Genomic DNA, 12,634 nt, shown 5'->3' with positions numbered 1-12,634 from the left:
AAAATTATTTCCGTCACCACATCAATATTATCATGAGCGCACACCCTCAGCTGCGCACCCTCAATTCAGCGGTGATCTCGGCGCCTCTGGGCGCAAATTGCGATTGGCGCCGCCGCTGCCGCCGCTGTACCCCATCACCGTTCTTCGGGCAAACAAAGATCGCCGTTTCACTTGAGAGGATCCCTTTAGCCGTATCCCGGTTGAGAGCGTTTGCTTTTCCCCCGTATTCCTCATCGTCGACCACGGGTGCCCCAGCTTGTGATAATTGGAGCTAGCAGCGGATTTAGGATGCTCGGTAGGAGCATGCGGCCTCAGGTGAGGTTGTCGTCAGCGCAATAACTCCGACGCTGACTAATAATTAGTGAGCAGTTAATCGGGAAAGTGCATCCGCACCCCCCAACAAGCGGCCTTTGACAAGATATGAAGGATGAGATTGAGCTTGAGGTCACGTGGAATATCACGTGTTATATCACATGACTGGTCATGTGACTCTCCTATTTTTTTTCAGGGTCTCGCGGGCCTGTGAGATTTCTGCCCCCGCCAAAAATCTAGTAGCCGGCGTTAGTCACGTGCGTCACCCACCAAGGATCACTATTTGCTACCATTAACACCAAAATCCTACCTAAATTTCAACTCAATTGAACTCCTCCTTGATATAGATGAAGTCAATGAGTTTCCTTCCCCCGCTCCTCCTCAAGTGTCCCCCACATCGGTTATTGTCGGTCTAATCGCTATGCCCTACCCCTCATCAACGTTCGGCCTCGGCTACTGGCGCGCCCCCCATATAATCCCCACAAATCACAGAAACCCCAAAACTTCACACCCTTAACCCATCATGTCTGACGAAGTATCGCTCGAGTTCAAAGGCAAGGTCGCCGTGATCACGTTCAACCTCCCCAAGGCGCTCAATGCGTTAACTTACCAACAGTACATTGCCCTCGGTAAAGCGATGGAAGAAGCCAATGAGGATGAGGACTCGGTGGTCACGATCATCCAATCCTCAGGCAGATTCTTCTCGGCGGGGGCGAACATGAAGGATGTCGGCTCGCTGCTGAGCACCGACCACGAGTACTGGCTCCAGCGGTTTGTCGGCCGCAACGTGTGGCTCGCCGACGTCTTCCACAACCACAAGAAGATCATCGTCGCCGCCGTCAACGGTCCTGCCATTGGCCTCAGTGCCGCTTTGCTCGCTCTTTCCGATGTCATTTACGTCAAGGAAAAGGCCAAATTCTACTTATTGGCCCCCTTCTCCAACTTGGGCTTGGTGTGTGAAGGGATGGCGCTGGCGTCGCTCTACCAGCGTTTGGGGTGGCTGTTGGCTCTGGAAGCAATCGTGTTCGCTCGTCCCATCCAGGGTGAAGTGCTTGAACGCGTTGGGTTCATCAATAAGCTGTTTGACGGTCAATTCAGCTCGACGGAAGAATTTAACGCCGCCATCGAGAAAATGGTGACGGAAATGTTTGAAAACTTGTACTACCCGCTGATGTTGGCCAACAAGCAGTTGCTTAAAGCTAACCGTGACGCCATGCTCAACGCTGCCAATGCTAAGGAAGCCGTGGTCGGGTTCGACAAGTGGATCCAGGGGGTGCCTCAAGACCGCTTCAAGCAATTGAGAGAGGGTAAGATCAAGCACAAGATGTAGACTGAATGAATCGATAGGATTTGACAATACAGTAGAGGGAATAAACCACTGTGACTTAATGGAAGAGTAGGCTTAGGTAGACCTATGACTGTAATAATTGGTAGTCAAGAGGTAAAGCGTGTGGTGGTAGTTAGCAGCTGTATAATGGATTGATGGCACTGGCCATGGGAGATCTCAGCCAGGACCAGATAGTAGGACCGTTGTTGCTAGAACCAATGAACAACAATTGAAACTAGTGATTGTGCTGTTACAACCGTTGTTGCCAGAACCAACTAACCTCAATTAGAACCTGTAAGTGCACTGGTAGAACCGTTGTTGCCAGAACCAATTAGCGACTTGTAATCAAGCTGGTAGTATTTTTATTCATATATGGTGGGGTGCTTTGGACCGATGCAATTCAAATACTCTTGTACCATACCAAATCGAGGTGTTCAACTCCTCGTAAAATGCCGTAAATCGAACAATTGTTGACCGTATACATGGTAGTAATTGACATTCGTCTTCGTAAGCCTCAACCTAAGCAGCGGAGTGAGCTTTAAATCGCGAGTTGTGCTCAACCCTTTCAAAATTGACAGCCACCTACCATTTTTCTTGTAAGTGGTGTGACGTAAGTTCAAAAACTGATCAATCTTGGTAAACTTTCCATCCAAGTGGCGTTGCTCTTTCGCAGAAATCTTGGTTATACCACGTAGCAGCTTCTTGAAGTCACGCAAAGCTTTTCTCGTCAACACTGATAGTCGAGCATGATACTCTGCTTGATAGCGGCTCTTATTCACGAAAGTAGTCGTGCGTGCCATCTTCCGCTTGTGCCGACCACTGAGAGACATCATTGCCGACACCATCGCCAACCCCCACTCCGCCAACGCTCGAGAAAAGTGGATAAACCTGGCGTTACTCTGAGACACTTGGTACGTGTCAGTGATGGTTCTAATGAGGTCAGCCATGAGCCGCTCCACCATTTCAACGTCTTCCTCCACGTCAATAGGTAGTTGATCATAATCCCTTAATAAGATAGTCATTAGGTGACGGTCACGTTCATTAGAGAGGAAATGGATCGCCTTTTCCATTTCATCTCGAACTGTTTTTGAATGAAGCGCTAAAATGGGATGAACACCAGGAACGATTGATTGATTCATCACCATCAAAAGGCAATCAGGTCTCCTTAAATAGCTTCATGGTGGTACGCCCTGTAGTTTCATCTTCGTCGAAAGGGATAGCCTGAAACAACACACACGAGGTGGGTGTCACGGTTGACGCACTAGACAAGAAAGCACGAGAGGTCAAGTTAGGTCATGAACTGTCCTGACATTGTCCCAAATTCAAATACTACAGCCCATAGATAACTGTGACATTGTAGATGAAGCAATACCATTTGTCTCTACTTGAATCGATCCACTCACTATAGTAGTCTAAGCCTGTTAGCGAAAGGGATGATGTCTTCTCATATAAATAAAGATTGAGCTAATAGAATATTCGCTGGCACCACAAAGCTCCCTTCGAGTCCCACTCAAGCCATTCTTCCGCCACTTTCCTCTCAATGCACCGGCGCGTCGGCTACGCGGTAGCCCCTATATCGGCCATGGCCGCCATTGCCCCGACCCCGACACTATAACTCCGTGCGATGCTCCAAATGCTACCATTTTCATGATTTTCAAAACATCGATCAAGCATTACTCAAATGCCTCAAATAACAAGTCAAATATTCAAATTTCACATTATTGTCATGGCTAATTACACGCGTTTCGCTTGGGATTTATCGGTGCCAGTCGCACGCTATCTTTTGCTCGCTCTCCAAATCGCGCTATCGTTGCCAAACACTTCCCCTACAACTACCCTCGACAGGCCGTCCATTTCTTAACCTTTTGGCGTTCGTTCTGTTTTCCTAACGTACCCCTTTTGACTCCACCAAATCATTCCCGTATAAGCTGTGAGGGTACTGCTATCGGCTCGTCCCTCCGTCCTATAATCCTTATATGAGCGACGCCAAATACTACGCCAAAGCGAAGCTGGCCGAGCTCCAGGCCGAGCTCGAACAGGCGTGGAAAAAACCGGGGAAGAAACCCGCGGCCAAGGTCGACGTCGTCCTCAAGAAAATCCTCGCCAACACCGCCATGAACAACTCGGACATGATCCTCATGATGCCCGCGGTGATCCGGATCATGTCGCTGACCGGTAACGACCACGTCGATATCTTAAAGCTCTGCTGTAACTATTTGACCAGTTATAGCGATCTTGACTCGCGTAACGTGATTAACGACGCTTTACCCATACTAACGAAATGGCTCAGTTCATCGCTGCCGCAATTGAGAATTCTCGCCATCCGGACTTTACTGCAAGTGAACCGACGTCCGTTTATCGATGCTGCCCTCCACGCCACCATTGCCAAGCTAAACGACTCCGACCCGCAAGTACGGAAAGTGCTGTGCTACGCCGTCGCCCGCCTCTACCAGCACGCCGCCGACCAAACAGACGTCCTCATCCACAAACTCAACGATATGCTTCTCGAGGAAAGCGATACGGTGGTGCTTGCGCTGTGTCTTGCCGCTCTTTCGTCAATCACCGACGTGCTGCCGAAATTCGCCTTCGCCTTAACCAAACAGCACTGCCAGGTACTCATATCTCGCCTAGAACAGGCCAATGAATGGGGGAAACTGTACATAATCAACGCCCTCATGGGGTACGTCCCCCAACTGGGCGACGAGGCCATCGACTTGATTGAGGCGGTGATGCCGTGGCTCTCTCACGAGAATACCGCCGTGGTGCTTAACGCGATCAAAATCATCGTTTACTTGAATAACTACGCCAGCGAACAGCTGGTGCTTTTGGCACTCCCGACGTTACCTAAACGTATCGGTCTGCTGTTGGTGGCGCTTTTAACTAAACCACTGGAACTTGAGTTCTTGGTCCTACGCAACGCCATCCTTTTACTTTTAGGGCGTCGCTACCTTATAAACGTCGACGTGCTGATGTTCTTTTGCAACTACGATGACCCCATCTACGTTAAAGACACTAAGCTTGAGATCATCTATTTATTGGCTGACTCCACTAACGTGGCTCGCGTGCTTCGAGAACTTGAAGAGTACGCTACCGAAGTCGACGTGCAAATGGCGCGTAAGGCGATCAGAGCGTTTGGTAATTTAGCCGTCAAAGTACCGGAAGCCGCTACCGATTGTGTCAATGTGGTGGTGGAATTACTTAGCCATGGTGTCCCCTATATCGTTCAAGAGGCAGCGGTGGTGATCAAAAACATTGTCCGCAAGTACCCTCACCAATTCAACTCGGCGTTAGTGGAGTTAATTAAGCACTACGATGTCATCGACGAACCCGATGCCAAGGCGTCCCTCCTCTGGATGTTGGGTCAGTTTGGTGAATCTATCAACGGGTCGAACCGGATATTGGCGCTGATGGTCACAGATTTCGATAACGACGCCTTTGAAGTGCAAAACGCCACTATCACCGCTGCCGTCAAATTATACTTGAAACAGCCCGAATCAGGCGAAGCCACCATGCTTCAAGTGCTTAAAGCCGCTACCGAACAAGTGAACAACCCCGATATCCGTGATCGCGGATTTATGTACTGGAACTTGATCACGGCACCGCAACCGCCGGGAGCGGAATGGCAAGCCATAACCAAGAAAGTGGTCCTTAACCCTCAACCAGGCATTCTGGGAGAAAATGATACTATCGACCCCGCTATATTGGAGGAACTCGAACTCAATATCGGCACGTTGCTTCTGATTTACCTCAAACCAGTAAGGGCGGTGTTCCGCTTATCCAAGCAAAAACGGTTGATGCCCAGTCCCGCGTTACAGCCGCGGCCGATAAACAAACGACTGAGTCTGAACCGCAACAGCCAGCAGCTGGCGCCGGAGATCCCGCAACCGCGGCCGAGTAAGTTTGGCGTCCACCTGAACCTGGGGCTGGCGCTGGCGGCGTCGCTGCCAATCCGGTCGTCGTACGCCGACCTGATTGGCTCCAGTTTCGACGGCGGCGACTCCAGCCCCACCAAACGACCAGGGATGATGAAGCGTATATCTCGCCGCATCCCCTCGGTGGTGGGCGGCTCCAAAAACGACGCCCGCAAATTGTGATGATCATGACTCCAATACACAAACATTAGACAAACTCGCGATAGCGATTTCTCTCGCGTATACCCGACTGGCATGCCACCATCTTCAATTTACTCATTATTGGCCTGATTAGGATAGCAGATTAGACCAGCGTATCTCCGGTTCTACCACCTCTCCTCTATCATTCGGGTCTACAGCTTTTCCACAATCTCTAACTTCACATCATCTACTTTTCCTGGAATTTCAAATTCGTGTTTTCAATTCAAGTCATCACCAACGAATTAATCGCAGCGAGTTAACCGTAAAGAATTACCCGTAAAATGTCATCCACAGAATATCAAATAAAGCGTTTCCATCACAATAACGCTACTTTTGTCATAATCAGCACTTACTAATGGTACAATTACACTACAGCAACCATAAAATCTCCTTAACAATCCCTACAAACCGTGTCTCTTTATCTCTTAGATCAATTCAATGGCATCGTACAATTCACTAGATTCAACCAGCTCCTATTCACAATATTAAACAATCTATCATTTCATTTACACATGCAATTTAATTAAACGAAGATAACACGACTTATCTTACGATTGCCCCACAATTTGTGTCTCGGTCGTATACGATCCACTGGTGCTCGCTAGTGGTCCGGCGCGACTACTGTACCCCATGGACGAAGGCTCCCCTACCTACCGGGACCAGTTTGCCATCCCCACGTTTAAGCTGTTGGGGATCACCCACTCTGACTTTGCAGATGACGACTTGAGTATCTATTTCTGTGGCAATTCGCTTGGTCTCATGCCCCAGGCCACTCCCAAGGCCATTGAGGAAGAGTTGAAGGCGTGGCACGCCCGCGCTGTCGAGGCTCATTTTAACCATCCAAACGATAACCATTGGGTTGATATTGATTTACCTTTGCTTCCGTTAACTGCTCCTTTAGTCGGTGCTAAGGAAAATGAGGTGGCAGTGATGGGGTCGCTTACAGCCAATTTAAACGCCCTCCTCGTGTCATTTTACAAACCAAAGGGCTCGAAAACGAAGATTTTATTTGAAAAACACGCCTTCCCCAGTGACTACTACGCCTTCCTCAATTTGGTGAAAATTTACGGCTACGACGAGTCTCACCTCATCCAGATCGCCCCGAAAGAAGGCGACACTTACTTGAAAACTAAGGATATCATCGCTGCAATTGAACACCACAAGGACGCACTTGCCCTTGTGTGTTTCCCCGGGATCCAGTACTATACCGGTCAATGGTTCGACATCGCCACTATCACTAAAGCCGGCCACGATGCTGGGGCAGTTGTCGGTTGGGACTTGGCCCACGCTGTCGGTAATGTCCCCCTCGAATTACACGCCTGGAACGTCGACTTTGCCGTGTGGTGTAACTACAAATACCTTAATCTGGGCCCTGGGGCGATGGCGGGTATTTTCGTCCACGAGAACCATACTAAGGAAAACTCGTCTGAGCTGTTCCCACCTCGGTTAGCAGGCTGGTGGGGGAATAATGCTAGTGACCGCTTCAAAATGTTGGAGAAGTTTGACCCTATTCAACTGGCCCTTTCCTACCGCCAACTGAACCCATCAGTGCTTGATGTCGTGGCCGTGAAGACGTCGTACCAATTAGTGGCTGCTGCTGGAGGCGTCACTACTTTAAGACAAAAGAGTCTTGCTCTTACTCAACACTTATGGGACTTGTTGGTGCAATCACCGTACTACAACGCCACCTCTTCGCCCTGGTTCAAAATCCTCACGCCTGAAGACCCCGCTGAACGTGGGGCTCAATTATCAGTACTCTTTGGTCCTCACTCGGATGACCCGGCTCACGATACCATGGAACAGGTGTTCCAGTACTTACACGACCACGCCATCATCTGCGACGAGCGTCGCCCTAACGTCATTCGTCTTGCTCCCACACCCCTCTACAACACGTTTAGGGAGGTAGAAATTGTCGTCCAGCGGGTCAACGAAGCCCTCGATGCCATTGCTCGTAAACATTCGTAAAGATCTATAAATATATCACTAATTGACTCACCCCTCCTTGGCTTGGCGAGCGGCTTCCTTCTCGCGCTTCTTCTCCTCCCGTTTACGTCGCTTGCGTTCCTTCTTCTCCTCCTCGGTCTCTTCCTCTTCGTCCTGGTCGCCAAAGTCATCGAGCAAACGCTTCGCCCGTTCAATCTTCGCCTGTTGTTCCAAAATGTATTCGAGACGCGCTAATTTGAGCGGATCATCCTTTAAGGCAAAGCCGATATCGTTCATTTTCACTCTCAGCCGTCCCTGGGAGCGGGCGTAGGTCGTCATCCGGTGGCACAAGTCCTGGAGGTAGCCGCTGAGAATGTCTTCGAGAGCGGCGTTGGTCTCGTCGTTTTCTCCAACATCACCCATACCAAACAATAAGTTCTCAATGTCCTTGGTGAAGAGCCGCTGCTTCTTTCGCCGCCGCGGCGGCTGCTGGCGGGCGTTGTACATGTTTGTGTGTGGTGTGGTTGGTTTCAGCTACGATCTCAGTGCGGCTTCATCACTGGAAATGAGAGAATTCGAGAGGGCATAAAAGGTGCAAACTGTAAATAAATTGGACAATACAAGCACAATTCTGTATCTCATATTGCGCTGAAGGTGAGGAGTACATTTTTAAGCAATTCGAAAGGCTAATAAAGGTCGGACTTCCGTATCACACACATGATTCCACAAACCGACTGCAAAATTCTTCCACGAAGTCTTTGGTAGTATAACGGTTAGTATTTCCGCTTGTCACGCGGGAGATCGGGGTTCGATTCCCCGCCAAAGAGCTCTCTTTTTGCTTGTCCCTTTCAAACAATCAACATCATTTCACCCCCTCTATCAAGCCTATGTCTCAAATCGTCGCCATCTCCTTCCCATCCATACCAACTTCAATTTGTTACACAAAGCCAACCAACAAATACCACACCTCATTCACCTCCGGTATGGTGTAATGGCTATCACGGTTCGCTTTCACCGAGCAAATCAGGGTTCGATTCCCTGTACCGGAGTCTTCTTTTTGTCTCTGACGTCGTTGAATCCATTTTTATGAGTCGAAAGAGTGTACGAATGGAAATCGCACTTCGAAGTTACCCTCCTATCGCTAAATCCTCGTGCCCAAGTATTTGTACCCAAGTATTAGCTGCCTACCTTGTAAAAGTTCCAATTGTCGTAAGTGGGTGAATGCATTTTAGGGTATAAATAGTAAGTTTATAGACTCAGCTTTCGAGGAGCGACAATTCGAGGGCTCGTCTAAGCTCCTCATCCTCTTCTTCGTCATCCTCTACAGCTGACACAGTGAGTGACTCTTCGCGACTAGCAGCTATAGCCCGCTCAAGATCACTGTCTGTGGAAGGTTGGCTTGCGCTCAACGCAAGTGCCACCCGAAGCTCCTCGTCGACATCGAGATCGCTGCCGTTGTACTTTTCCACCAACGCCTCCTCTTGGCGACGGTTATATAGCTCGCGATCGTACTCGTCAATGCCATCGCTTATTTGTCGGTTTATTGGTGCCTCCCGAGCCACGTTGCGGCGCTTAGGGGCGGAGCGATGGGAGGGTGTGGGCACGTGGTCGCCAAAGCGGAAGTACTGGACAAACTGGCCACTCACAACAACACCATGAGTTGCCAGCTGGTCGCGATTATCAAGTTTAATCGCACTGATAGGGACTAATTCGTCAAACATCTCGCGGAACTTGCGTGGGTACTTCACCAGGGCCTCCAGCTTAATGATATTTCCTGTGAACACATCGTAGACGTTGAAATAACCACGGTAGCCACCTACTACGACCACAGCAGCATTGATTGCCACTGAGGTCACGGGACTAATATCATCGGAGAGCTGTGGGTAGTGCTTGCCGAAGTATGGTGGGGCGATCTCACACTGAGGGATGATGGTAGTATGGGCACTACGACAGTTCCACACCACTACTGAGCCGGTATCAAGCACGGTGGCAAAGTATAGCGCGTCTCCTCCAGGTACTTTAGTGTCTTGCAGCCCTAGCTTTTGAACCCGTTCTGGAGGTATCAGTTGCATCTCGTTAAGCACCACATTACCATTCATTTGTAAGGTTCTCTCTTCAATTTCGGGTAGACTACCGAAATGGTACACTTTGACATTTGTGCCGTGACTAAAGATGGCGTTTTGACCAGCAAAGTCGACGTGAAATGTAGCGAAATGGTCCAAGTATTCTCCCTCTAGCGGATGGGGGAGGTCGTGGGTGGCTATTATGTCAAACGGCAGCTTAAATGACCGCACCACCAATTTAGTTGTGGTGATATAAAGGATGTAATTAGCAAAGTCCAGTTTCAAATGAATGATGGGTTCATCGCCACCAATAGTGGCTAGAGACTTCCCCTGGAGTGACCACAACTCTATTGTGCCTCCCAGAGTGGCTGTAGCAATGTCAGGCCCTTGTTTTGCTGATGAATGTGAAGGGTTTATCGCAATCGCAGTAAACTTATGCCCCGTAATTTCGGTCAGATTTCGTTTGGCAATCACAGTAGCGTTACCTCTGGTGCTTAATGCTTTCAAATTGCGTATCACCAACTCGTCGTGGACACCGGCCACTGACCAGTGCCAATTAGTGGCAAACGCTTCCATCAAGGCAGTACCGCGCCAGGGAACAAAACCTTGGTGACGACCATTGGTCAAATTGCACCACAGTATCGAACCGTATGTGGACAGCGCCGTGAGGAGCTTACCATAGCCTCCATTAGCGTCAAAATCGGCAAGCACGTGGTCGACGTAGCGTAGATCGTTATTTATCAACTGGTACGACACGTGAGTGCCCCGGGCTTTGCTCCAAAGACGAATACACTTGAGTCGATGGTAGTATTCTCCCATCCACGTCAAATTGGCCCTGATCTGGGGGAAGTGGCGGTGGGCGCCAAAAGTACGGCTGAATGCCCGCTGCCACGTGGTGGGGTCGACGATAACGAAATTCCAGCGGTGGCACACAAGTCTGAGGTTACCCAATTGCGCGAGATCCACCGCGGAGAAGATCTCCACGAGGAGCTCATCGGGCAAGTCGTTGATGGAGGCCATAGTCCGGCGACGGCTATTGCTTACATAGTGCGCGCTGATGGCTGGAGCCAGTGTGTGATGTATATGCAGGAGGGAAAAACTCCAGGCTGACAATAAGCTTCTCTAATAGAGCGCTAAAGGCAAGCATCCTTCGTATCTCCTAAACCATGTCTACGAAGCCGCTTTGGTACCGGTGGGCCCGGGTCTACTTTGCTGGGGGGTGCATTATCGGCACTGGTGTGCTCCTCTACATTTACACCACCCCTACTGACGAGGAGCTCATTTCCCGGTTCCTGCCCGAAGTGAGAGCCGAGTACGAAAAGAGCCGTGGCCTCCGCCAGAAGGAACAGCAGGCGTTGATGGACATTGTCAAGAAAACGTCAAAGTCCGATGACCCGATTTGGAAGACTGGGCCCATTGGCTCGCCCCTCGAACGTGACCAACGTAACTTGAATATTAAGCTTGTCGACGACGAGATGTTCGGCAATAAGACGACGGAACAAGTCGGCGAGATTAACGAAAGATTACAGGACCAGTTGGACGAGATCTCTAAAGTTGAGAAGCAGCAGAAGGTGAAGCTGTGGTGGAACAAGTGGTTTTAAAATATATTGTATTGTACATAGCTAAACGAAAAATGATGAAAAATGATGAAAAATGACCGTAAAAGTGACCGTAAACAGCTTATTAAAGGCGTCATATGATGAAGAATGCTAATGAGTCCCGGGTAAAGGGCTATCGCTCGCTATCGCTCGCTATCTCCCCCAGAATCGCGAGAACGGCAGCGGCGCTGGCTCCAATATGCCGTTGGCCTGGTCCACTGCAGCCACGATCCGGTTGATATTAGTGTCGATAACCATCCCCCCTTGGACAATTTCCTCTAGCACCGTCTGGAGGACCTGCCAGCCAAACACAAGGTCGAGCTCACACACATTGGTGAAACACTTGTCCAAGCACTCGACAAACACCTGGATGAGGTCGAGAATACCCAACTCCAGCTCCTGGTCGTCGACGATAAACACAAAGTAGAGCGTGGCGTAGTGGCGGTAGATCACTTTGATATCGTCGAGGTCCTCCAACAACTTGGGCGGGGTGATGAACGAACACTCCTGCGCCAGCCGGGTCAGAATGAGCTGGAACACCTGTTGGAGAAGTAAACGTTGGGTGGGTAGGTCGACGTTGGTATAGAACTTCATGAGCCGGGGGAGGCCATTGTTGTTGAAGATAAGCACCGAGTGGATCATGGCGCTCGCGCAGTGACGGGTGGCCCGTTTTGTGGCGAGTGAAACTGAGAAAGTGAGCTAAGTGGCGAGAGGGATAATAGATAATGAGATGGTTAAGTTTGGATAATCGATGGTGATGATGAACAAAAGTTTTGATGGTTGCCCGTTGAAGTGATTATCCGCTGGATGAGTGTGTTGCCAATGGCTCTATAAAGATTGCTGGTAACAAAACCATCAGGTTTTCATGAGTATACTAAATACTGAAAGGAAGTACTTGATGATGAAATGAATTCGCGTTGACCAACCTGATTGACAGTGAATTCATCCAAGACAAGTTGACACCTAGTATACTACTAGATTCAACAAGCTTGCAAACCAAATATACCCTATACTCACGATGTGGGTTTGAATTGGTCATCCAGTCTTCAATCTGACTCACTTGCTGAGAGATCTGCTTACTCTGGTGCTCAGTGTTTACGGAGATGCAATGTAAGTCGTGAACGACATCTTCGGGACACAGCCCTAAGTAATGTCAGTCCATATTGGTAGTGTTGCCTGGATCGAGGTTGACAACACCTTCACGGTGATGAACCATGGTACACGGTTGAATCGGCGTATTTCTTTAAAGTAATTACCGTTATGTTGCTCAAGCTGGTCAAATACCGGTGCAACCTCAAA

The 12,634-nt window shown here is 49.4% G+C and overlaps 7 protein-coding genes across 7 annotated transcripts; 4 read left to right on the top strand and 3 right to left on the bottom strand. All coding sequences in view use genetic code 12, as the record gives it.

Annotated features, from left to right (window-relative positions):
- Positions 1-835: 835 nt before the first annotated feature.
- DIURU_005426 (enoyl-CoA hydratase/isomerase family protein) lies at positions 836-1,642 on the top strand (the record flags this gene model as incomplete). Its single annotated transcript, XM_034158407.1, has 1 exon — positions 836-1,642. One exon carries the CDS (start codon positions 836-838, stop codon positions 1,640-1,642), a length of 807 nt encoding a protein of 268 aa, XP_034009850.1.
- A 1,973-nt stretch (positions 1,643-3,615) lies between these two features.
- On the top strand, positions 3,616-5,733 carry DIURU_005425 (uncharacterized protein; the record flags this gene model as incomplete). The annotated part of the gene is made up of 1 exon (XM_034158406.1): positions 3,616-5,733. One exon carries the CDS (start codon positions 3,616-3,618, stop codon positions 5,731-5,733), a length of 2,118 nt encoding a protein of 705 aa, XP_034009849.1.
- Positions 5,734-6,381: 648 nt separating this feature from the next.
- DIURU_005424 (kynureninase) lies at positions 6,382-7,716 on the top strand (the record flags this gene model as incomplete). Its single annotated transcript, XM_034158405.1, has 1 exon — positions 6,382-7,716. The coding sequence occupies one exon, from the start codon at positions 6,382-6,384 to the stop codon at positions 7,714-7,716; it is 1,335 nt and encodes a 444-aa protein (XP_034009848.1).
- A 27-nt stretch (positions 7,717-7,743) lies between these two features.
- On the bottom strand, positions 7,744-8,181 carry TAF19 (Taf19p; the record flags this gene model as incomplete). The annotated part of the gene is made up of 1 exon (XM_034158404.1): positions 7,744-8,181. The coding sequence occupies one exon, from the start codon at positions 8,179-8,181 to the stop codon at positions 7,744-7,746; it is 438 nt and encodes a 145-aa protein (XP_034009847.1).
- Positions 8,182-8,930: 749 nt separating this feature from the next.
- On the bottom strand, positions 8,931-10,757 carry DIURU_005422 (SCF ubiquitin ligase complex subunit; the record flags this gene model as incomplete). Its single annotated transcript, XM_034158403.1, has 1 exon — positions 8,931-10,757. The coding sequence occupies one exon, from the start codon at positions 10,755-10,757 to the stop codon at positions 8,931-8,933; it is 1,827 nt and encodes a 608-aa protein (XP_034009846.1).
- A 146-nt stretch (positions 10,758-10,903) lies between these two features.
- Positions 10,904-11,338, top strand: DIURU_005421 (uncharacterized protein; the record flags this gene model as incomplete). Its single annotated transcript, XM_034158402.1, has 1 exon — positions 10,904-11,338. One exon carries the CDS (start codon positions 10,904-10,906, stop codon positions 11,336-11,338), a length of 435 nt encoding a protein of 144 aa, XP_034009845.1.
- Positions 11,339-11,488: 150 nt separating this feature from the next.
- Positions 11,489-11,977, bottom strand: APS3 (Aps3p; the record flags this gene model as incomplete). Its single annotated transcript, XM_034158401.1, has 1 exon — positions 11,489-11,977. One exon carries the CDS (start codon positions 11,975-11,977, stop codon positions 11,489-11,491), a length of 489 nt encoding a protein of 162 aa, XP_034009844.1.
- Positions 11,978-12,634: the final 657 nt, after the last annotated feature.

The sequence above is a fragment of the Diutina rugosa genome (assembly GCF_008704595.1).
Source record: "Diutina rugosa strain CBS 613 chromosome Unknown scaffold21_size185207, whole genome shotgun sequence".
Lineage (NCBI taxonomy): Eukaryota > Fungi > Ascomycota > Pichiomycetes > Serinales > Debaryomycetaceae > Diutina > Diutina rugosa.
The sequence above is the reverse complement of the archived record's forward strand: the minus strand, read 5'-3'. Positions and strand labels throughout refer to the sequence as shown.